This window comes from Vidua chalybeata, chromosome 1 (assembly GCF_026979565.1).
Source record: "Vidua chalybeata isolate OUT-0048 chromosome 1, bVidCha1 merged haplotype, whole genome shotgun sequence".
NCBI lineage: Eukaryota > Metazoa > Chordata > Aves > Passeriformes > Viduidae > Vidua > Vidua chalybeata.
In genome coordinates this window covers 23,778,289-23,804,662 of record NC_071530.1, presented here as the reverse complement: position 1 = coordinate 23,804,662, position 26,374 = coordinate 23,778,289, and the positions used below count along the sequence as shown (strand labels likewise).

Below are 26,374 nucleotides of genomic sequence, written 5' to 3'. Positions count from 1 at the left end.
ACATGAAGCTGCAAAATACTAAAGCTTGATTTAACAGGACAAAGTTCCCAGGTCTCATTCTCCAAAAACATTCTTAGTTCTTCAAGACGAGTTCTGAAACACAAATGAATACTCTTAATTGGAAGAAAGAGTAAATCACAACATTGGCAATTCGGTCACTTCTGCAGAGAAAAACTGTATAAAAAGTTACACTTTAAAACAAGTATTTAAGCAATTCTTCTAACCAACAAACCACCAAAAGCTGTGGCTACCAAAACAGTGTATTTTTTATGACACCTCTGGAGAAAGATATTCTTTGAGACTATCTCGAAAATTTGTAAACTAATTTTTTTAGTCAAAACCATTAAAAATTATAGAGGGACACCTACAATTATGCAGAAATACTAGATCTTTTTCCTCTGTAAACTGTAGAAAGCAATATAAATATATAAACACTCCACTAACAGCACAACAGCTTCTGAGAGCCCACATAAGACAGATGCTTCTTTCAAATATACCAAAGCCAACAGAGAGCAAAGGGAAGAGGAAAGAATACCCTACAGACATCTCAACCTTTCAAATAAAAAAACATAAATGGCTATTAGTCTCTAATTTTCTTCATAGCTTAATTTTACTTTGGTATCAGTAATACAGTAATAAGGAAAAGTAATCAAGCCATTACATCTCTGCATTTCTTCTGTTGTTTTTAATCACCAGAGAAGCCTCCACCCTGTCATAAGTAGAAACATCTTTGATAAAGAAAAAAATTTGCCACATAAATGAAATATATAGGAAAAACAGCAATGAATACTTTTTGGGATCACATTACTCTATCTTTTCCTCTTAATATAGGGCATATTGTTTTGTTTAAAAAGTAACAATTGGTAAATTATGCATTGGTTTCTAATTAGGCAATAAAATATTCTAGGAATACCACAACTTCAATAATGAACTGCAACCACCACTACAATTAAAATTTGCTTGCCATAATGAGATAAGCAATGTGTTGAATTGTGACTACAGTTTGCTGTGTTTATTTAAATTCCCAAGTTAAATACAAATAGACTTTAAGTGCTATTTTCAGGGCTTTGAGCACCCATAGCTTGCAGATCTTCTCACAGTAAAGCCAACAGAAAGAACAGCGAGAGATGCTGTGAAAACCAGCATTAGAGATTAAAAGTCTTTGTGAGAGAGACTGAGGTGAAAGACTCATAGAAAAGCAACCGTTTAAAAACCACACAACAGGTTTTGTAGCATTTTAAATATGAAAACAAGGCTCTGACAGAGAACTTGAACAAATGCTCTTAATTTTCACCAGCATATACGTGTAGAAACAGGAATGCATGAAGATCTGATGCATTCATTCTCTGAAAAGCTTAAGTGATCAGACACACCTTTTTACAAGTGTATCAGTACAAAAAGTAAATTGCATTTCAAAAAATCATCTTATTGATGCTCTTTGCCAAAAGCCCATTCTGATTTATCAGAACAATCAATTTGCACCCAAAAAACAGGCTTCCTGTATGCTCTAGTACTATGTTCTCTTCTATGTTTTTTGAATCACACAGCCAATTCCTTTCAATATTTTCTCTATGCTGGCAGTTCTCCATAACACCACACTGCCCAGGAGGCCATGTATGTCAAATTACACGAAGAACTGATTACTCCTGGACTCTACGCATTTCAGCTGTGTGTAGCTTTCATGCACTAATGAATCCTTAAAAGCACTCCTGTTTTTTTTTTTTTTTCTCCAATTAAATATCCAAGAGAAGTGAAAGCCATATTAGCTTGATTTGAAAAGGCAAGATGCTTAAAGCTTTATATAAACAACCTAGGAGATACAGCTCTGAGACAGGGTTTTTTATGTTTCTCCTTCTGAGAATGAAAACAGCAGCCAATTAATCTTCACAATACCCATGCAGCATAAAACACGTAGAAAATATTGAAATGCTTCATAAAATTTAATTCATGTCAATAAATATTTCATTTTATTTTCACAAGAATTACATTATCTTAAAAACACAAGCTATTTCAAAAAATTACTATTTCTATACATATTCCATCAATGTTCCCTAACCTTTATTTTACTCAAAGACAATTCAGAAAATTAGCCTATGATTATTTAAGCTGTTAATCATACACAGAACTGTAACAGTCAAAATTATATTTACTTAACCTAAGAAGGCATTCTGTGATAAGTCAGTGTAGTAAAAGATGGTTAGGTAGACCAAAATCGGTTCACAAAATTCTGTTTAGGATTCAGATAAATTTCAAGAAATAAAAATAGGTGACATCTCCTGACAAGACATAATGTGGATATGATTAAGGCTCAAGTTTTTCAGACAACTGGAACTGAGGTCTTCATCAAATCATGAGAAAGAACTCCTAGCAACAAACTACCAAAGCTGGAAGAAATTCCAAACCTCATTCTCATCTTCTGAATTCAGCACTGTTTCATGTTCTCCTGCCCTAATTTTCATACTTCATGGACTTTCGGCAGAAAGTCTCAGACTTTTCAAATGGCTCTGAATGTATTAGTTGTATGACAGCTCCCAGACAAGAGGACAACAGATCATGACTAGGAAAGTAAGCATTTCCTAGAGCATGGAAGGCTGTATTTCTTCTCATATCTTCCTAGTTTTTACACCCAGAAAGAACATAATGCTAAACAACTAGAATTAAAAAGTTGTCAATCACCCAAACCAAAACATTTCTAAAATCAAGGCAATTAAAACAAACAGAAAGATAAGTCTTGATGCTGTTATAGCCATATATCATATCTGGGTCCAGAGAATGCCTGTCCATGACAACACATGACTGGCCTCAGATATGACATAAGAGCTGACTGAAACGTAGTTACATCCTGCCAACGAACAGGCCATGAAGACATGACTGAAAAGGATGAATTTAGTTCTAAATATCTTACTTGATTCAAGACAGAAATGCATATTGAAAAAACACTTCAAAGTCATACCTGACAAGTCTTCTTAAGCAATAGCATAGAAAAAGAAGACACAATTTTGCTACAAAGTATGGACTTCAAAGGCATTCCTCCTCAGGATGCCAGGAAACAAGAGACAACCTAAAAAACTACTGAAATTCTACATTAAAATGCTGTTCATCTTTATCGGACTATCCTAATGTTGTTCATCTTTATCTGCCTATCCTGCTGCAGACCTACAGTTTTTCACAAACACAGCTGGAAGTGAAGGCTTCTCTATCCTCTCCCCTTCTTCAAGCCTCAGAGCCTTGTTCTCATCAGGAAACAGTCTACAGGCAACCTCAACACAGGAACATTATGCAGTGGAATTCCTTTGGAAAGCGGTTACCCAACAACAGTAAATGTCGTTAGAATCATCTACTGCACAAATAACAGTCTCACCTGTGGTATGTTTTGAAATAGTTAACACTTTGTTTTCTGATAGATTCTTGCAAAACTTCAGACTTACTGCCACAAAATTCTTCTCCAACCTGCATCAGCCTAAAGTAATAAAACAAAGTTTAGACATATTTATTGATTTCTTAATACTGCTGTTCCAACTGTGAGTGTAGATGTATCTTCATAAACATAGAGTACCAATGTTACATTGCAATGTAACAGTTGCATTCCACAAAAGTCCATGTCTCATTTTCCTTCAAATCCTATCATTGTGTGCCATACACATAAGAGACAAAGAGCTATAAGCAAAATAAATGTATTTTTGAGAGCCCACTACACAGGGCAAGCTGTCAGTTCAGTCTCGATCTGTTATTTTATTACCAAAACAGAAGGATAATATTATACAGGTTGGCAGTACCACAGTATTTTTCTGCTTGACTCAGAAAGACTCAGAGCTTTTAAAAGCTCTTAGAAAAAAAATTGCTAGACCTGCACATATCATAGAAGATAGACAATACTGAAATCATATCACACTTAAGCAGCAAAGCAGTTCATGCTACCTCTCCTAAATACATCCTCATAAACTCTCACATAGAGAAGAATTGCTCTTCAAGCTATCAGCACATTTGAGTGAAATTGGCATCAAAATGCAAACATCAGCCTTAACCAACAGTGCTATCTGACCAGAGCTCATTTGTGGACATGTACTTAAAGGTCTTACGACCACACCAGCATACCTGCTGATAACATCAAGTACAAATATGAAGTCATCGTATTTGAAGTTAGACAGATCTGTTCCCAGAAGATAAGTTTTCACTTTCAATTGAACATCCTACAAAACACAAAAAAGTTTTTGTATGGATAATATACTGAAGACAAAAAGTGAAGGTTTGGATGCCTGGTTCATTAACACTTGTTGGTTGATTGCACTTACAAATTCTTCTTTTGAGATTTAGGATAGAATTCGACTTTCTGTAACATATGTAATTTCTCAAAAACAATTTTATAATTAGTTTCCTTAGCACTCTATAACACAGAGTCAATCCTAGATGCTTTATTGTCAATGCAAAAACAGAACTCAGCTTTTTTATCATCATTTTGGGTGACACTGCACACCAAACAGATCCAGCAATCACACCAGGAATACCATGAAACCAGCCAGGTTCACAAGGCTCCAGGTTCTCCACAGCTATGGCTATACCAGAAATATAAAGCATAATAAAGAGAAAAGCACATGAGAAGAAAATAGATTGTGTGACAGCACAGAGGTTGAAAGAAATAAAGACTAAAAGTCCTGTTACTATGTTTTGGTATCTTGACTGAGTTTGGAAGCATTGCAACCACTGAGTCATAGAAATTATATTTCTGTGGTCACTTTAAAAAAATCACTTAAAAAATCTGGAGATGTTTCTTTAAGAACACTAGTATAAATATAACCATAATTAATATTGGAGAGGTGGAAGGGGGAGGAATAAATACCTAGGAGGAAACAAAATTCAAAACCCATACCTGCCATATTCGTGAAAGCCCATGCTCCAATTTCTTTTTTACGTAGTTGCGGTCAAAACTGTTCTCTTCACTTCCAATCACATTGTTGCCATCTGAAACTTCAGGTTAAAGGCATTGTAAATATTTCCAAAAGCTTTGAAAGTTATCCTACACAGAATTACATTTCCTTAGCTATTGCCATATTATTGATTATGCAAACTCCAGAAGGGCTACTTTTCTCTAAACTTTTGAACAGAAATTAATAACGCGCATATATGCATCATATACAAATGCAGACCAGGAGAGTTTCATCTCCTGCATACCAAATACCTGTCCCAGTAGTGTTCCTTAGGTAGTAATGTACTGCAAGGATCACAGTGAGAGCTAATCCTGACTGACCCTTGCACTTCTTCATTACTAGGCTTCACAGCTTTTTCCAGACAAACTCCTGGCTTAGCTTCACCTTCCTTAGAGAAAAGAGCAATTTTGCATGTCTAATTTTGTTGTCTAGTGAAGAAGAGTCCAGAAACATAAACAACGTACGTATGTCCTCCATTTGTCAGCACCATGAAATTTTTATCAACAAAGTAAGTGCTCTTTCCTTGTCACACCTTGCCCTGAATCCAGACCTTGCAGTCTAGATGATTATCATGTAAATATTGTGAACACCTTACTAAAAAGGCCAGTAAGGAATGGGACGTTGGATACAAGATTTTGATCAGCCTTTTCAGATGTATGCAGAACAGACCCTGCAGCATTGTCTGGACTACCACATATTTAAGAGAACGAAAGTAAAAACATCCACTAATAGCAATTGTTATGACTTGTATCAAACACTAACAATTCAATTAAACCAAAATAACAATAGAGCACAGCAGTCTGACCATGTTTTGATTGTATCTTCTTCAGATCATCCAGTGCTCACTGTCAAGTGAGCAGTTTCCTTCTGTAACAATCACCAATTATAAATAGCACTTAGCAGTGCCTCATTCTCCCAGCACTAGGCCAGACTCTTTCTAAGTAGAAGTGTCATATACATCATCTTTCTCCTCATCAACCATCTGGTTTCTGATTTGAATCTTTCCAGAGTATGTTTTTCAGAACAAGAACTATTGCCTATTACTAAAATGTTTATATAAGCTTAACAGGAACAACAAAAATATTGTATCTTCTACATCTGTACCTCCACTTAAATTCAAAAAACAAATGTGGGGAATATGAATACTGAGAAGGATGCTGACCTTGCTTGATTTCTTTCAGAGGGAGCCATAAGGCGTGGCTGGACACGTTGTTAAATTATGAACTTTATCTGACACTGAGAAAGCTTTATCTGTAAACTAGGCATTACAGCAGTGAACATACAAACACTACCAAGAACTACTGGCAAGCTAGTTGAGTTAGTGTGCCCACAAGGCTGGAACTCAAGAACACAGAACCAGCACAATAACCAGCCAGAATGTAAAAGTTCCAGTACTGTGAAATTAATAACTCTTCATCAAAATTAAAAAACATAATAAAATACCGTCTGGAATTTGGGTTTACATTAAGGATATTCATTTTTCAAGGCTGCAAATCTGTGTTCAACTTTTTCCTGTGTTAAGACATTGAGACTGCTTTTGCAGGTTAACTGAGAATCTACCCTAATAACTCAACATGAGATGATAAAAGGCTGTTTTATGTGCAAACAAGACCTAAACTTAATTCCATACTACATCTACTGTTGCAATGCAAAAAAATGTCCCTTATGAAAGAAAAATCATAAAACAAATATTACCTACTGCCTACATAAATCTTAATTTATTAACTGTACCTAAATATGCTCATCTTCTGAAAGTAATAATTCTGACAAATTCATTTTCCTGATCTTCCATGGAAGATTAAATGAAACACAAACAGAAAGAACCTAAGAATCTAAATTCTATAACCAGAAAACCTCTAAGTGGATTTAACCTTTCCCGGACTATCAAGGAAACAAAATCAGCAATCTTAGGCACAGCACACTATGTGTTTCTGCAAACTCCTCTCTTTTAAACTTCCGCAGACTGAAGCCAATGCTAAACAAGTCAGGGTCCTTGACTTGTTCTCTAGATTGAGACCATAGTCCCTGTACCCCATGCCATTCATGAAGGAACTGTTGGACAGACACTGCAATATAGATGTTATTGTTCACTAAAAAAAAAAATCAATGGAATATTCTCTCTCTTGTCAGTCTCCCAGTGGTCTTGGTTTATGGCCAGTCATGCTAAGAGGCCTTGTTTCCAGTCTTTTCATGAACTGCACTGCAGCTAGTTTCACACATGCAAACACATTAATTTAGGATAACTTACTTGAAAATCAAGGACTGCACAAGTGTTTACACATTTTGCATTGAGGAATTTGGAACAGGCAGAGAACACATATATTCATAACTACACATAAAAATAAGGATCAAAACCACCCAGGAGTTATTATTCTAGATGCCTGATTTAAATACAGTAATTCTTCAGGTTTTTCAGTATTTCTCAAAATTCAAAAAGGCAGCTTTCAATCATAACAAAAGGTTTTTGTTTAATCCTTGCATGATAGAGGAAAGCAAAAAAAAAAAAAGGACTCAATCAAATCTCTGTCTTCTAGCTTCACTCTTTGAATACTAAGCAGGTCTTGCACAGAATTTACATTGTACTATAAAGGAAACATTTTGAAAATTAAAATGGTTGAAAATGAATTTACACCCTACACCGTTTTCTTCTTTTCTTTGAATCTTTTACAGATACTAGAGCTTTTACCAACATTTACCCCTAGGATTACACATGTGAAATCAGGAGTTTAAATGCTATAGTGATCATTTTACCACTCATTTTCAGGTCTTCTGTTAAATCATTGTCTCATGAATACATGTAAATTACATCAACACCATAGTAAATTTCATGCTATGTGAAAATCTAGCTGAACCAGGCAAGACCTCACACAAACCAGTGTGACTTTGAAGATCACTTTGCTTTGAGCAGGGAAGACAAAAATTATCTGCATAGGTCCCTTTAAAACTCATTTTCTATTTGATTCTTTACTAAAAACATAAACAATGCTCTGACCACAACCAGCAGTGTAATGGAAAATCTTCTAGTAAGTAGTTTATTTTGAGAGATGAAACATCATATTACAGAATTTGCTGTTTACCATATAAACAACAAAACCATAGACTAAGTAGCATCTCATTAAATATGACATAGAATTAACTTCATGTTATGTTGATAATTTTAGTTTACTTTATCTTCAGTTTGATTAAACAAGTTCTACATATACTTAATTCTCTCTTTCCAAGGGCTTCTTTTGGATACGTTTCACTACTAAAATACAAAGAGCTTTATAAATAATGTCTTTCAAGTCCAGCTTCTCAACATCTACAATTGTACTTGTGCCCTAAGTTCAAGAGTCCCTTGACACATTTAAGGTACTTTCTAAGAGTGCTGAGATTAACTGGGACAATACTGGGACAGCCATGAGTTCCCAAAATTGTAAAAGCCAGACATAGTGGTACATCTACTGCTCCAGTCTGTGCAGCTTATTTGAAGAACAACTTCAGCATAATCTCCTGAACTGTCTCCCTGGTTCCCTCTGCCATACATGCCCATTCTACAGGAATTTTACTCTTTGACTTTACCACATATCATAGTCAGTAAGTATGAAATGAGAATTCCCTGTACAGTTTCAATAAATACTGTAGAAGAAGCAAAGAGTTTTAGAAAAACAAAAAACAACCAGTAAATATTTACAATCCCTCTGAAATTAAACTGTACTTCTAAAATTCCCTTCTGTGTACTTTATTATTGCTGAGGTATTTGAAAAAGTGATTCAGTAGATCACTACATTTCAGTTGTACATTATAGCTAAGCCGTATGTACAGCAAATAAAAAAACTGAGTGACAGAAGGTTAGTAGTAAACATACCAAAACACTCTGGCATGCATTTAAAAGCAGTGCATCTAAAATTATGCATCTGACTGTATAGATGACTTTAGTAGGCTTAATGGCTTCTGTAGAAGGCTTTAGAGTGCAGGTGGTTTTCTCTCCTCAGGATGTCACAGGTAACGACGCTATGGGGAACTAGTTTTATAAGTGCATATGTGGCTGAATTAGGAGTCTACTGCAATCATTTTTCCATTAACTAAGTTCTTTATGATACCTACTTGATTTTACATCTGCAAAAACCACAGCAAAATGGACACAAGAGAAGAAATATAACTATCTCATTTAAACTGTAAATGTAAATATTATTGGAAATGGGCAGTTCAATCAAAACTCTATAATTTTTCTTCATACCACACTGCAAAAGCAAATATTTAGACTCTGAGTTTTACATCTGATACAGCTATAAAAACTTACAACTCAAGCAATGGCTTCAACTCCAAAAACAGCTACAGCAATCCAAAATAATTTTTTTTTTTTACTAAAAAAATAATTTTTGCTATTTTTTTAAGATTCCACACAATAGGGGAAGGACATTTTCCCTAAGCACTGTTTAAAATAAAATCATTTATATCTGCAATACTGGCACATACAAATATGCATTTAAAATTTAACCTGTCACCAAAGAGCAGGTTAAAGTGAGTGCTTTAGTCCTTACTGTACACTATCAGCAAAAATGCTGAAGGCACTGAGTCAAGACCACGAAGATATCAACACATAAATTAATAACTTGAGCACAAGAAAAGTTATTTCCAAATATCAGAAGTTTTGTTTCCAAAAGTTTCTTACCAGAAGACACAACTGCTGCCTCATCTTGGTCATGGTTCTCATGCCACTGCATCGTTCGGTAGTAACTGAGCATGACTTCCCAGAGGGCTTTGCAGAGATCAGCAAGGCATGGAATGTAGCTGTCTGAGGTGATGTGCTACAGAGCAACAAACAGCATTGAGAAACTTTAAAATCGCGTTCATTTTTTGCTGCAACAACACAAACTGTAAGAAACTCTTAAAATTCATACAGCTGAGCTGACATAGATCAGTTTCATGTTCAAATGCATCTTAAGTGACAGATTCCTGATTTTGGTCAACTAATCAAATGCTGTCCAAAAGTACAAAGTGTTTTTGTTAGCATCTGTTTTTTAATTTTCACAATTGGCCTGTATGTTAACCACCTCCTACATTTATTTTACAGTGACACAGATGCAGAAGTAAGGCTATCTCACTCTCAGAGGGATGCAGCCACCCCTGTGTGTCAGTTCAAGGATGCAGACTTCTGCACTGCAGTACTACAGAGAAGCCTTCCTGGCAATTAATCCATTGGGTTGAATGAGCCTTAAAGTAGTAGTTAAAAAAAAAAAAAAAAAACACAAACTTGTTGGTTCAGCAATTTTCTCTATTAACTTATGTTATTCTTACTGTATGTTATTCTTACTGTATTTCAGGGCTCTTGGTATCTAAAAGCTAAAGTTTTCTTGTGCAAATTACTATATTTGAAGACATACTGACTTTCAGGTGGACAGGAAGAAAGGATTACTTACTAAATACCAAGGTAATTCAATTTAAACTAAGGAAACAACTGAATTTCTTTGAGCTTATATTAGAACAAAGAAAATCAAAACTTGAGACTGAAGCAGCAAAGCTTTGCCCTGCTCCAGAAATATTCAAAAAGAGAAAACATGTAAAAGCATGGCATATTGCTAAGAAAAGAAAAACTCAACAATGAAACAGTGACTCTGACTGAACAGGCACTAACTGTCATAAATGCTTAAGAATTTCTGGAAACATTAATCTTTTTTAAAAGATTCACATTATTATAATATCCAGTATCTGACTTCCAAAAAGATGCAAACAAAACAAAGAAAAAAGCCAGTATAGTCCCCCGCTACCTATGTACAATGGAAATGAGCTAAATGACAGATATTGACAGATTTTTAGAAACACACAGCAGCATACCTGCCTCAAAAGGAATACTTCAATTTTATATGACCTCCCTTGTTTAATTAAAGTACTCCATAACCCTTTACATGTTAAGGGCATGCTGGATTAACAGCACAGGCAGCCTGAAGAGGGTTCTCACTTAACCAAGAGAAAGAGGGTTCATATTTCAGTTTTGAACAATTTATTCCTCAACAACTGAATGCATGAGATGAAAACCTGCTGTTTTTTCTACAGGAAGTTAGAAATTGAATTGCTATGATAGCTCATCTTATTCAGCACCCTGATTTCACAAATGTATTACAACAGGTAACAACCAACAGCATGGAAAGAGACCAAAATTTCCCATCTGCAGCCTGTCTCTAAATATCTAATGGTTACCAAGACAGTAATGAAAAATTTTAAAAAGTAAATTTCAATGCAATTGCAGCAATATTCATAGTAGAATAAAGTCCCAAAATCTGAGTACCTTCCTTCATACAGAATGCCAGCTATTGAAGGGTCACATTAACTTAAGCATCATGTCTTTAAGACTTTGGATAAGTAAAGACTAATAGAAATAATGAGGAAATCATTTTGTAACCATGCAGTTAAAGCCACCCTCTTTCTGTGTATTACAAATTGTAGTATTTCCAAGTACCTGAAAGATCCCTCCACACACTCAATTATAAGGATAAACAGCAACACACACTCTGGATTTTAGAGCTGGTCAGAAGCAGCTCAGCAGTAGTTTGCAAGTGTAAGTAAGTGGGCTTAGTATCATTAGTATTAGAAAGGAATGAGAAATAAACTGAAGGACATACAGAAGTATAAAGAAAAAGAAAAAACTGGAAGAAAAGTTCATTAGAAACTAAGAAACAAAAATAAAACCACACTCTCTGAAGGCTTATAGCGGAAAGATGAAAAGACTGCAGTGTGGAGAACAAAGATCAGGGTTTGCTGGCTTTCTGCTACTAGAATTCATCTCAGTGAAGTGGAAATACCAACTATCCAGAAACTTACTCTTCATGTTCATGAACACTTAAGTCAATTATTCCCAATAAATTTATTTTGCTTTTATCACACTTTTATTTATATAAAGGCTCTTAGATAATGTAAACTTTTTAAGTCAAAGAGGCACCTCTTTACAATGAAATGGTTACAATGCAGATGTGTTGTCTACTAGCAGCAGCTACTTGATCCCAGGAGATTAGAGAAGTGAAAGAACAGAAAATGGATCAGAATATGAACTTTAATCTCTTTGTGACTGTGTTTCAATTTTATAAATTGCAACTGATGGGGTGGGTCCTTAAGTTGACAAAGCATGATGAGGGCTCCATCTGTGACTGAAACAAACATCCTAAAGAACATTCAAGATAGAAACATAATTTCAAATTGTAATTCAACATTAGCCTCCTAAAATATCTCACATTCTTCTTCCCTATAACTGAAGTTTTAGAAAATTTCTCACGGTGTAACAGTAAAATCCCAAGTGAAAAAATTAAAAGAGTGAATTTAAAAAATGCTACATTCATTCTAAAAATATTACAAAATATGCAAGAAACTGCACTTAAAATTTGCAGCAGAGGAAAATAAATGTATATTCCCAGCCCATGATATGCTGGTCATCAGGGTTTCATATCTCAATATTATAGCTGTCCATTATCCTGGTATCAAAAGTGCAAAATTAAATGTGAGAATGAAAAGTGAATGATACAAGGTCAGGAATAATGGGAAGACACCAATTAAATTAGAATCTTTACAAGAATTCTTACTGAAATGCAGTATCAGAGAAATTGTGAATACTACCTAAATGCACTGGAATAAAGTTCAAAGATAATAGTTATTCCAATAACTAGTATATCATACTGAAGACACACATATTTCAAAATGTTGGTCTTTGTTAGATGGAGTGCACAATAACTCCAATGTGCTAAGATTTAGTGCAATCAAAATCAACATTAAGTTATGAGTAACAAATATCTCAAATAGTCATAAGCTGTATTAAGAAACTTAGAGTAGCTACAGGGTTACAGTAGCTACTGAGTCCCTACTGACAAAAGGTACACCTACAACAGTGAAAAAATTCAGATTAAAAACCATGCATATATATGCAAGAATTACATACTGTACAGAGGTCTTTGTACTGTAACTTCTGAAACTTGGTGTCTGTGTTTCCTGCACACAGCTCCACATATCCAAGGACTACTTGAAACACAGTGTTGTGAATTGCTTGGGTGAAGTGCATATGTAACTGGTCCATTGCTGTCTGAAAGAAATAGAGTAACATGAAACCAAACAGCAAAATTCGATTTGTCATATGCCATCATCTTTTAGCCATCATCTTTTAACATAAATCTTTCTCAGTACTGAACACTTGTAAGCATGTCCTCCAATCTCTGTCTCAAAAATACCTAACACAGATCTTGGCAATATTACAATATGGTTACATAAAAGAGTTCAGGTATTGCAAGTAAAATCAGTTTCCTCTGCCATCTTCCCTCTTTACCTTTTTTTGTACACTGTCACTAGTAAATATTAATAAAATATAGATAATTATAGAATTTGCTCACTCATTTACCCTTCTCCCAATCACTGATAACATGCCAAAAATAAATTAGTTGGGATTCATGCTCTTTTTCCCACTGGAAACACTGACAACTAAATCAAAAATATTTCCTTTGCAATCATTAAAATTAAAAGCACAATTACAAAGTCTTCATCCACTTGCCAGAGTGAAGAACCCAAAGTACAATCAAGCATTACAGAAAGGTGTGCACATCATATAAATAAATTTCCTATAAAACTCCTCTTTTTGGTAGGGAAAAAAAAAAAGACATTTGTTTAAACAAAAAGACTACATTTTCCAGGAAAAAAAATAACATGTACTAAGGACTAATGACTACGTAACATATTAGTTTTGCCATAATCATGTCTGAGTTTCAGGTCAGGATCTTTCCCAAGTGTCCCTGTTCTTCATAAATTGTATGTAACATTATTCCATTTCAGAAACTGAATTTTCTCAGTGTTTTCACATACATGTAATCAGCAGATTTGAAAGTGTTTAGTTGCACTACTTCATATTTGACATTTTTAGTTACCAACAAGAGCTGAGAACTCAATCACTCCACAAGAAATGAAGAAGAAATTCTGCTTAAATTAAAACAGCCCATCTTCTATAGCTAGTCCTAACTTGAATTAGCTAAAGAAAACAGAATGACAAATGAAATAATGAAAAGTACTGAAGGACCTTGCTATTTTGTTTACTGAGAAGAGCTCAATATGGGAGAGATTTGAATAAAAATGCAATTAAATTATTTTCAGGACAAGTTCAAAATATGTACTTTACTAGTAATAAAAAGAATGCCAAAACCAACTCACTCTATAATGGAACAAAGCAAGCAAAAGCATGCAATAACAAATAACACTTGTCAGAAACTTCATTCCTCTCCAACAAATATCTGCTTTTCTCAACATGTCATGTACATGACACGCAGTGAATGCATGGTACCTATTTTTGTTCAGTAAATAAGAAACTAAATACAGTGCACTAGAAAACTGAGAAGTCTAATTCATCTTCTCCCCTGATTTTAAGTTGCAGTCTTTAGGCATTCCAATAGTTCTGCACATTAACAAAGTATGGGAAGATCAATCCATTTCTATCCTATTGCAGAGCTGCATTGGTTTTACAGTCAAGCCAGGAAAAAAGAACCCAACTTTGCTAGAAAGGTTCTAATTAGAAAGAAGCAAAACAAACAAACAAAACTTTAAAACAAACCGAATAAAGGCAATCTTATATCAGATATACTCCTGAAATCTGGAAAGAGTATTTAAAAAGCCAAGCATAATAAAAAATGATTGGGGTTCTTGTCCTGTCTTCACCAGGGGACAGGTGCTTTGACTTGATCTTTAGGAACTAAAGCCTTCTGGGGTAATCTCTTCCCTAAGTAAATCAATCCCTGTTACACTGGCACCACCACATTCAGCCTGTATTATGAGCACTGACCACTGACAAAACATGCCTCCAAGATTTTCATGTCTCCTTATCCCCTTTACCTCACAGGACCTTGATATTAGCTCTCCTACTTCATACCTTCTGAAGTACACTGGTTAATTGCCTTCTCAGAGAAATAAACCAATATGAAGCCTCAAGACAGTGCACCAAAGAGAAGAAAAGCCCATCCTATGGGAGAACCTAGGTCTACTCTTCTATACACAGAAAATGCTCTAGATACACACAGATGTAACTTTCCGGACATGTTCACAGTACGTGTTTGACATGCCATGGGATGTACTTTACTGCAAAAATCTATCCCCTCACATGCGCCATTGCCATCATGTTAATTATAAAATGGAAATACTCAAGGCAGAGGTAGTGCACAACCCAGAAAAACAGACCTAGCTATAAAAAATAGTATTTACATGACCAAACAGCAGTATAAACAGAGCTGAAATATGTAACTGTTACTGTTATGATCTGTCAAAAAAACTACATGTTGCAGTAACACAGAGCTTACCTTTAGCATTATAAAAAACTCTGTATACATATATTTGGCAAGACCCATCAGCATTAGTGTGCTGGTTTTGGCATAGAGTTAATATTCTTCATGGTAGCTGGTATGGGGCATGGGGCTGTGTTTTTGATTTGTGCTGGAAATTGTTTTGATAATTCAGGGATGTTTTAGCTATTGCTGAGCACGGCTTACACAGGGTCAAGGTCTTTTGTGCTTCTCACCCCAACCCTCCAGAGGAGGCTGGGGGTGCACAAGGAGTTGGGAGGAGACACAGCCAGGACAGGTGACCCCAACTGACCAAAGGGATATTCCATAACATGTGCTGTCATGCTTAGTAATAAAAGCTGGGGCAAGAAGGAAGAACAGAGGGATGTTCTGAGTGATGAAGTTTGTCTTCACAAGTGGGTGTTACACATGATGGAGCCCTGTGGATGACTGAACACCTGCTCACTCTCTGACTTTGCCATCACACCAAGGAGAAGGAAGCGAGCAGCTGTGTGGGGCTTAGGTGCCACCTGGGATTAAACCAAACAATTATGAAAATAAATTTCCATCACAGTACTCAAAGCTTCATGCTGTGACATGACTATTCTTTGTGACTTCCTCAGAAGATAATTACTAACCTGTGTTTTTCCAAGCAGCCTGTAAGCCTGCTGAACCTTTGTATAATGATTGATATCAAAATTCTTGCATATTTTGGAAAGTGCTACGTCCAATTGTTCCTATAAAAATGAAAGAAAAAATGTGTTAAACCCAAAAAAAAAAAACCAGGCCAAGTAATACATTACTTAAACAGCAGCAAGTGAGGAAGATGTTTATTTAAACAGTGTGATAATTATGGTTGTAAAGTAACCAAGACTGTGTGTGACTAGACTGTTCTGAGGTGTTTAAGTGTTACTTCTCACAGTGTAAGTACTTCAGCCAAAGAGTTCCACCACTCCCAAGAACAAGCAAGAATACTTCAAATTCAAAGTGATGTTTACTTTGAGAAGGCCAGGAACCCCAGTATGGGAGAGCTGGGATTTCTGAGCTGGTACACTTTGACCCCTAAGAAAAACCCAGATCTGGGGGTTAACTAAATTACAGACATCTTAACCCTCTGACTACATCTCTTAAATTGAACTAACACTGCCTGAATTAAAAGTTCATTGGCAAGACAGCCATTTATAGACTACTACATCAGCACAACAATCAGTACCTGAGAGAGTCTAAAAAGAAAGTAGACACACAAATACAGGTTTTGCCATCAGAGCTGTGTCTGAGCATACTGAACAGCTCTGCCAAAAGTGAAGTTTGCCTATTATGTAAACTAAGTGAAAAATAAACTTCAACGGCATCATGTATTTAATGACTAATAAAGCTTTCAAGAGTTTGCCTATGTAGCTTGATAACAAAATTCTCATGTAGATACTGTAATATATTCAGATACACAACCTATTTTTTTCCAACCAACAATGCAAAAAATAAAAGCAGAATGAATCCATATCATGTAATAAGATACACAGTTAACAGATATTTTCTTTCATTGCTAGATAATAAAATCATTTCAATTCTTATTATTTAATGATCTTGCAATACAGTCTTGCTCTTAAAAATAGAAACCATAGTAGATGGGTGTTTATGTACTTTTACTTAAACCATTGGAAAATTTTCATGAATTACATCATCAGTCACAAAATATTTTTGGTATTAATCCTAGAGATTTGGTGGGGTTGTTCACTGTACTTTCTTCCCCAAGCCAAATGGTAAAAGGATAAGTAACCTAAAGATTCAGAACTTCTCTAAAACATTACTCAGCAATTTGAATTTCAGGCATATACTGATTAAAAAAAAATTCCTTCTCTCGTTTCTTGCAGAACACCTGTACAAAGAAAAAAACCGGGATATCAAACTGCCCATGAACAGAGCTCTTAAACAGAGAACATTCATCTTTTCTGTTACATTTTTCAATAGTTCCTTCTGCTAAAGCCATCTTGCATTTTATTTGTAAGTTAGTATAAAAGTAAGATCTATATTAAAACCTAAATCTAAAAAAGACAAGAAAAAGGAACGGACTTAAGTAGAGGTACTCAACTACTGAAAAGGCTCATTATTGAAATCCTAAGTAGCAGAATATTATTCTGTATTAATTAGACCATGTATTTCTCAGCAATACTCCATGGACCCCAGGATGACTTATGTTTCTTCCATATGCACAGGCATAACTCCAGTACAAAACAAGATACTTTCACAGAAATAAAGTAAGATATTTTTATAAATTCACAAGTAATAAATAAGAATCTTGAACATGATCATTTAGCTAGATGTGAATTGCTTTCACCAACCAATATGGCATATTTTATCATATTTTGATAAGACCAGAATTTGCTCTTCAAAGCTGTTACTGGAAGAAGTAAAAATTAATGTCTCCTTTTAAGCAACATCAGTATTTCCTCACAAGAAAAAAACTGAGTTAGAAACTGAGTTAAAAACTCTCACATGGCCTGTGTTAGAGTAGGAAGAAATCAGTCATTCCACCAGCTCTTTTGAACTAGACATGCTCTGAACAAAGCACTATCAAAGAAAGACTAAAGGAACAAAAAAAGCTTTACATAAATGCTGAAGTACAAAGACATAACTGAGGGAAACTGACAAAATTTTAATTTTACAGGGAATTAAATAACAAGGTATTATAAAACATGCTAGTCTGACTTTCTGAAGAGCATGTGACAACAAGTGTAGACAGCTGCTCAAATAGCTAATTCAGCTTCCTGCTAAACATTACATGTGTATGCATTACATGCATCACATACACATTATACATACCTACACTGCTAGACTTCCTACAAAAAGCTTGCCAAGTTCCAGCTCAAAATTACCCAGTAGTGGAGTTCAAAGCATTCCCTTTTTTTTTCCACCAGATCAGTTTCCAGGAAGACACTTAACATTTTATATTCCTTTGCTTTTGTGATACTATCCACCAAATTAGACCAAACGTAGTCTCATCCTTCACAGCTATTCAAGTCTTATTTCCTACAGCTTAGCACTGGTCCTATCCAGCAGTTTCCAGTTTGCTGACCTCTAAAATTTCCTGTGAAACTGTGATCTCCTGTACAGCTTATCCAAACCTACTGGCTTGCTATTAATTTACTTTTCACAACTCTTTAGAAGTTCAATACTTCAAATGTTATGTGACTTTTAAATTTGACTGCTCTACCACTTAGAGTGAGCACAACTAGCGAACTTGGTCATAATATAACATATTGCAGACCATTTAGGTTGATTACAGCACTAAAGTCTACATAAACATCAATGGCTATAGCATCCAAAGACAGTATCTGAAAGAAATGTACACATTCTATAATTGCTAACAACATTTTACTGGAAAGCTCTGGTACTTAGAGATTACATACTAACACATACTTAGAGGATAAATATTAATATATACTAAACATCATTATATTAATTCTTACCTCTATTTGTTCCAAGGTGTCTTGCAGTTTTGAATTTAACTCACTATTGATGAACAAAAAAATGTATAGAATAAAATTACTGATTATATAAACATTTCAGACCATTTCTTATTTCCAGAAACCCTACTACTGAGCCACAACATAGTAATTCATCATAAACCATCAAGCTGCTGTTATTGTGTCAGACTAGCACCATCACACCACCACTATGTTGAAAGCCACATTATTCTAGATTTATAATGCAACAGTGTTAAGAGGGTCTAGACAAGACTCCATCCTGCTAGGATTTAACCAGGAATTCAAAGACATTCCCAACCCCCAAGAAACTTGCTTTAAATGCTTTGGTTTGGCTCTGTGGTCTACAGCAGAGCATACCCAGAAGGGTCAGGGCTATCAAGTCTTTGCAAACTACAGTATTTTTTATTTGTTGCTCAGGAACCCCTTAAAGAAATTATATCAGAAAAAGAGAATTTAAGCTTTCTCAGAAAAAAAAAATTAAGTTGGTATAAAAAATTAACAAAAACAACTACCATAAGAGAAACTATTTAGGACAAAGAAAGTGCACCTTTGTAACAACCAGCTTCAAAAATTTCAGAACAGCAGCAATAAAAAATAGAAAAAAACCTACTATGTTTTTGTTTGGAAGGGCCAAAGCAACAAAGAAATAGGCAGGATATTATCAAAAGACAGATTTTAGCATCTCTGCTTAGTTCTCTATGCTTAAATGATACACCCATCACCCTCCTTTTTTGTTTCCATTAGATAAATTGGGTACAGCACCCTGCAAAGAAAAGTTTAAATAGAAAAAAAAGTAATCAGAAAGAACTGCCATTAAACACTAAAGAGAGTAGCCAGTATTTTTTTATTGTTTCTCCACATGCAATGAACCTTCAAACAGAAGGACCTACATAATAATCTGATGTTACTGCATCTCCTACTGGAGTTTATGAGCATTTCCTGCTATTTCTTTTTTTTATTTTTAAATCAATGGAAACATTAAGTCTTTCTACATTAGAAACTGCAGATATTTGTATTAGTTTCAGTTCTGAAAGCAACTTCTTCATGTCAGCATGAAACTCTGCATTTGCTAATGTCATTGACAAGAATCAGGGTGAGTTATCCTGCAGAAGCCATCTTGCTATAGGCAAATTAATTCCAGAATAAAAACTTCTCATTAAAAACTCAGCTCAGGTATCTCTAGGCGGGAGGTTGTAGAACAGCTATAATTCATTTTAAGTTGAAACTTACCTGCCAACATATTAGAAGAGTTACAAAACAATTATATAGCCTAAACATTGATCATGTGCTGTTATGACTGAAGACTGGTTAGTCGTGGTAGAGGGAGGTGGGAAACTACAGAGGATACTTAGGCTTTTATAACTGCCTCAATTTTACTTTTCTAAGCTGAAAATTACTTTTCAATTAAACTTTCTTTAGAGAATGAGAATCAGTGACCACAAGTAAAACCATAAAAGCTGACATCTGCACAATGTCATCCTACCTTATACAACTGTAGTGTTTGAAAGTGCTGGCAGCTTTCTGGCATTCCAAGCATAGTTGAATAGCTCCTGGATAATCCTCCTCCTTAGGATAAAATACAAGTGAATGCTCATCTGAAGTAATAGTGCAATACCCATTTTTGCTTGCATGTTTATGTATAAACATTAGAAATCAAATATTTTACCTCTCCTGTCTATACAGTAAAGAGTGAGGGTCTACTGCAGCACTTAATGTGCAGGTACTTTAGAATTATCAACATCTGAAAACACTAGGTATTACATTACCTTATGCAAACAACTTGCATTGTTTCCTTATCCACACATAAAAAATACATAATATAGTTTTTATTACAGAACAACTAACATCTTCCTAGTAATCTATTCATGGAAAGAGGTTAATTCAGGCACTGACAAGCTATTCCCATTGTTTATAAAACGTAAGAGGAGACAAGGAAAACACTTCCAACATAACACCCAAATAAAAACTATTTAAATTGATACATCCAGCTTATTAAAAATTAGCTTAAACATAACTGACTCACAGAAGGCCTCAGGAAACAAAGAACACACTATGGATGCATTGTCCTAACATATAAGAAGAATATCCAGTAAGTAGACAGCTCAATCAGGAAGTATTATAAGGATGTCAGGACAAAACAAAAACATACACAGAAAAATGTAAAACCCAAGATCCTACCAACAAGACATAGCCATTGCCTTGGATATACCTATTGTTTCAGTATTCTATTAGACATGAGACCAGAAGGAATCTTGGAAGAAGAGAAACTCTCTTTAATAGCTAAGAGCTTCTGGTTTTTGTCATAATTACATCTGCTATATTACATGCTTTAGACAGCCAAAATGCAAAACTGTTACTGGAATTTCAGTCATTGATTGAAGAGCAAAAACGCAAGGGTAATTTATATTAAGCTATTATCATAGAGTACTTTCTGAAATTAAATTGGTTTGAACAGCAATGTTCTAATGCAGATCAAATTTAACTAAAAAAAACACAAAAAAAAAAAACCCCAAATACATTATCCATTAGATGAAAACAGAACAGTACACCGGTCTAAAAGGACTGCTGCATTTTTAGCTCTTTACATCTCTCTCTACTGGAAATCTGGTACTTGCTCCATTAAGTCTAACAGGGCTCAAACCAGAAAGCCTTGCTTGCATAAGATATGTTACTAATATATTCCAAATGCAGCTCAGCCCTGTAAGCTACTATAGCTTCATTCTAGGTCTTTTTTTAATTGGGAACCCTTTCAAAATGCTCTTCTCTGAGTGGCTACTAATAGCTCTCATGCATATTCCAACCTACTAACTTCTAGGAGTACAGAAAATAAATGGGCCAGTAGCTGGGATACCTTACTGGGAGCAGACATTGAGCATAGCTCTAAAATCACACTCTGCCAAAACAGCAGTTCCAGCCCTCAAAAATCACTGACCAATTATGGTAATTAGACATTAGGGTCTGTGTGTGAATGCAACAACTATACCTCCTCAGGACAATTCCTGCCAGTAGACAGTGAAGAGTTAATTTCCTGGGTAGCAAAACACAGCACAGAAATTAAAAGCTAATCATTGTACAGGGCTTACTGAGCAGAAAGCATTTATGCCACATGAAAATGAGTGCAGTTTTGCTTGGTAAAGAGTAAGAAAGTTTGCTGACACAAGGTGATTTACTCAAGATGAAATTAAATTCAAAGAATCTTGAAAGTTAAAACTATTAAAATTCAATTTCCAAATTTAATAACTGGGAATTGTCATCATGACGTTCCATCCAGTATTAGCTGTAAATATTTGGCAAACTTGCAAGTCAAAATTGTTATGCTACAATTACTATAGCTGTCAATAAAATCCTGAGGCTTTCTTTCATACAATTCATCACCTCAAGACAAGATCTTATTTTGCTCTGTGGAGCATCTAGTGCATTTTTAGGCAGCATATATAAGAGCATCAGAATTTTCAGTGTCATGGCCTGCATGCTGCAATCTTTTCTACAATTGAATTAAAAAGACAACACAATGAATAAGGACAGAAGGCTACTACATTTGCAAATAAAATACTAAGCAGGAAGCCCATCTATAAATTTGTATAGTAATATAACAATAGAAATTCTTTATCCAGACCCAGCTTATCAACAATCAGCTAAATCTCATCTTTTTTTTTTTTTTTCCCAAATATCAAGCTAAAGAAAAGAAAAGAGGTATAAGTTGAGAGCAGGGATAAGTGAAGACCCCACAACATTTGTACTGAACTAACTCAAGCTTCAGTGCCCAGATGTAAAGGCAGGAATGAGTTTTTGATAGAAAATACTCTCCCCTGGCAACAGGGCTATCTAATTTGATATGAAGCTTTTCTCAGTTTAAAAGAAGAATAAAAATATAATTTCATCCCATGCACACACCCTGTTTGCAAGACAAAAATGAAGATGACTGACAAATGTAGACTTAGAATAGCTTCAAATTATACCAGTCTGGTAGGGACTTACCTCCAACATCTCACTCAAACGCACATCAGTTCTTTGCTAAAAAAAAAAAAACCAAAAAAAAAAAAACAAAAAAAAAAAAAAAAAAAAAAAAAAAAAAAAAAAAAAAAAAAAAAAAAAAAATCCAGTCATTACTATGCAGAAACTAAGAAATATTTTTCACTGAACAAAAACAACTGTACATACCAGTGTTTTTATTGTTCTCAGAGATTTTAGCAGTCCAATAAGCAACTGTCGTTTCCTCTGATTTGCAAGGAGCCCCAAACTAGTTTGTGTGAACCCTTCCTTTGCTATATTCAAGTGTCTGCAAGGTAAAAATTAACATAATCTTCAATAATTCATAAAATAAAACTTACTTCTAATAAATTCTAACAAGTCCAACAAAATAAATGGTAGAAGATAAGATTGTCAGCACTGTTAGGGGAACTCAGAAAACAAGAAGGTACATCCTCCCTTCTGCACTTGTCTGTGGATCAGTGGTATATCTCCAAAGCTTTCTATTTCAAAGAGAACTACCAATTGCAAAACTGAGAGCTGCAAGAGTTTGCAACTGTTTCGGTATCTCTAACTGCAACTGTTAATAGCATTCAGCACATGAACAGAAAATATCATCAGCAAGCAACTTTCTGGGTTTACAGATTTCCTGTTAATACTGCCCCACTTTCAATCTCTGTAGTTCCTTAAGCAAGATACCTTCTTCCATTTGTGCAAATAACTGCTGCTAGCTGAAGGCCAGTCTGCAATGATGTAACACGTTCAAGTTCCTACAGAGACAACAGGTTAAACAAATACACAAGTTAAACAAATATACAAGTTACACACCAATGAAGACTACTGATTAGTACATTTCTCTTGAGATGTTATAATGACTTTGTGGAGTTACTTCATATATTATTTGTTTCATCATTTTATATACACTAAGTACTGCAATGTAACATAAACATAAACTATATTTTGAAATACAATTCTCTTTTGAAGATAAGATAGTTGAAATCTGTTTTCATTGCAGTGGGACCCTCTACATTTATATATTGCACATTTACCCTAAGAATTTCTATACCATTAATGCATTACAACAGAATGATCAAAGCTTCAGGGATAGAAGCACAGGGTTTAATTTACATTAATATGCCAGAGAGCAGCAAAACAAAACACAAAAATTATGTTTCACACAGCATTTTCTTGTTTAGAAGCACTTGTGTTCTACCAATTTAATAGATGTCACATCACAATGAATGTTAATTGTATCCTGTTGACTTTCAGCTGAAAACTCTTCAGCAGAGGTGACCTGAATTTAGCCTGATTTTGACTTAGTGAAGTGCCTAGCATAATCTCAACTCCTTGAAAAAAAAATGTTTAAATACAACTATTAGGATTTCTTTTGTTAGAACAGCTCTGCAGAAAAGTGCATTCTTTCCCCAGGCTACAGAAAAATAGTTTTGTTTGTTTGTTTGAGGGTTATTTTGGATTTTTGGGGTTGATTTTTTTTGGTGGGGGAGGTTTGTTTTATTTTTTAATTCTGCTCATCATTTCAAAATGCATCAAATGCTTTCCATGAGAAGGGAGATTTTCACTTTGAAAACTCATCTAACTCTAATAATATGACAAGCAAAAATGAATTCAAAGTTCAGTTCAGTTTTAGATCAGCTCCTGGTCAGTCTACAAACAACCGAGCTGCATCTTCCACCACAACCTGCTCCTTTATGTTACCAGGGTTGCTTTTTTATAAATGACAGCCTAGTTGCTGATATGCAAAATATATTAAGAAACCAAGCTCAAAGGTTACTTTCCTAAATACTTACTTCTCTCTGAAAACATACTTTGCTAATACCAGAGCTATTCAAAAAGCCATTGTTCCCTTGTTCATGAGGAAACATATACAATAAAGAGCAACTCCACTCCAGTTCTTCTTCTTGCAAAGACTCTGTAAAATCTCTCCTTTGGACACAACTGAATGGAGAGGAATGGAGAGAGAGTGCAGCCTAAATATTCCCAAAGAGGGAGTCTTCTGCCCACCATGTAGGACTGAATACAATTTTTCTCTTCTCAAAAACAGTCTTTCACCCACTGGTTCCTTCTAAAGCATGTATTTCTTCCAAGAACAGAAAACTGTAAATCCCTTACCCTGTGTCTGTACCGTGCCTCTTGTGGCCACAGGAGCGCCTGTTAGACCAGTACTTCACACTAGGCATAGGCTTCAAACCATGATATCCCTAAACTACACTTTGAAAATGTGTCCAGGATGTGTTCAATTGCATTTTTCGTTCTTGTAATGATTTGTTACTGTAGTTTAACACTGAACTGGAACTGCCATTACAAGTTCACACAGCAGGAGGTTCACTTCATGAATCAGTGGGAAAGTGAGACCTATAATGCCCACCAGAAATCTCCAAAAAGTCTACTGACAAGAAAAAGTCTGTGCAGGCCTGTGCCCATAAGTAACACTGAAGGATTGACTTAATCAGGCACAAAAGCATTTAAGAAAAGTTTTTAAAAGATTTTTACTGGCACAACAGATTTTTAACTGTCCTTTTGGAATATCTGAAAGCACTTCTAGGTATGAAACAGGTTCACCTCACTAAGATGTCTGCAATAAGAACATCAGCATTACACAGCAAAATGCAAGAATATTTGCTGAAGTTCCATTATGCAGTGAGAGGTTTTCAAAGTGAAGCTGCTGGATTCAGGAAAAGCAGCACTCACTCAAAACTATCAATTTCAAACCCTCATAATAGCGAAATAATACCAGAATGTTTTTATACCACGCAATTACCTTTTCTCCCCCTTGTCTTCACACTATCTTGTGAAGACTCAGCCAGTAGCACTTACTGTACATTAGCACTTACCAGCCTCCTTCTGCAATAGCCTCCCACCTCATCACCCCTTCAACTAAAACTGAAACAACTTTACTGTTACAGCCTTTTTCTTTCATCTTATATTGCAGAAGATGACACAAGCAATGGTCACTTCTCTGTCTTCCATTGTTCTTTAAACATCAGCACTCCTTTCACCAGGCAATGATGCCAGAACACAGATGGCAACCTCACTACAGCTGGATGCACTGGCCATAAGAACAAGAGAACAAAAAGGATGTTGTGTCCTCTGGGTAAGAGGAAAATGATTGCAGCTCCATGACATCTACCACAGGTTAATAGCCAGGAAGCCATCTCTGTTCTTTCACGCTCTCTCCAGCTTCTTGCCCAAAGAATTGCCATAATCACCAGTACAACAATAGTGATGTAAGGCACTGTACACAAACAGAAATATTCACCACAGGATCATTCTCTGACTAACTTAATAACAATCACCATTTTCACTTTGCAGAATTGTTTGGACATTACTCCCGAGCACATGGTGTGACTTTTGGGGATGGTTCTGTGCAGGAGTTAGACTTGATGATCCTAGTGGGCCGCTTCCAACACGATATATTCTGTGACTGTGATTCTCACAACTGCCTGAGATTAGTGGCAGTTAAGTGATCTTAAGAAAGATCACTACTGCTTTCTCTTATGGAATAAGTTGTCACACCACTCCTAAACAGGGGCACTAAAGCAGCTCCTGTTCCAAATCCATTACAGGTATTAGCCAAGCCTGTGAATTCACGAATTCTGAATTCTTCAGAAAGCCTTGTAAAAAAACAGTATGCCAAAACCTTTATCATCTTAATGACTTTCAACTCAATACACCATTGGTTTTCACTATAGAGACAGAG

At 35.3% G+C, this 26,374-nt stretch overlaps 1 protein-coding gene across 1 annotated transcript in view; it reads right to left on the bottom strand.

The window, feature by feature from the left end:
• The window catches only part of VPS50 (VPS50 subunit of EARP/GARPII complex), a 79,165-nt gene that overhangs the window by 38,934 nt on the left and 13,857 nt on the right, over positions 1–26,374 (bottom strand). The window contains exons 6-17 of the mRNA XM_053946873.1: positions 23,356–23,426; positions 22,849–22,966; positions 22,666–22,701; positions 20,171–20,253; positions 18,670–18,712; positions 15,841–15,939; positions 12,832–12,972; positions 9,580–9,715; positions 4,868–4,965; positions 4,096–4,190; positions 3,362–3,460; positions 3–93 (exon numbers count right to left, since the gene is read on the bottom strand). Of these exons, the coding sequence (XP_053802848.1) occupies positions 3–93; positions 3,362–3,460; positions 4,096–4,190; positions 4,868–4,965; positions 9,580–9,715; positions 12,832–12,972; positions 15,841–15,939; positions 18,670–18,712; positions 20,171–20,253; positions 22,666–22,701; positions 22,849–22,966; positions 23,356–23,426 (1,110 nt within the window). The remainder of the gene's footprint in view (positions 1–2; positions 94–3,361; positions 3,461–4,095; positions 4,191–4,867; positions 4,966–9,579; positions 9,716–12,831; positions 12,973–15,840; positions 15,940–18,669; positions 18,713–20,170; positions 20,254–22,665; positions 22,702–22,848; positions 22,967–23,355; positions 23,427–26,374) is intronic.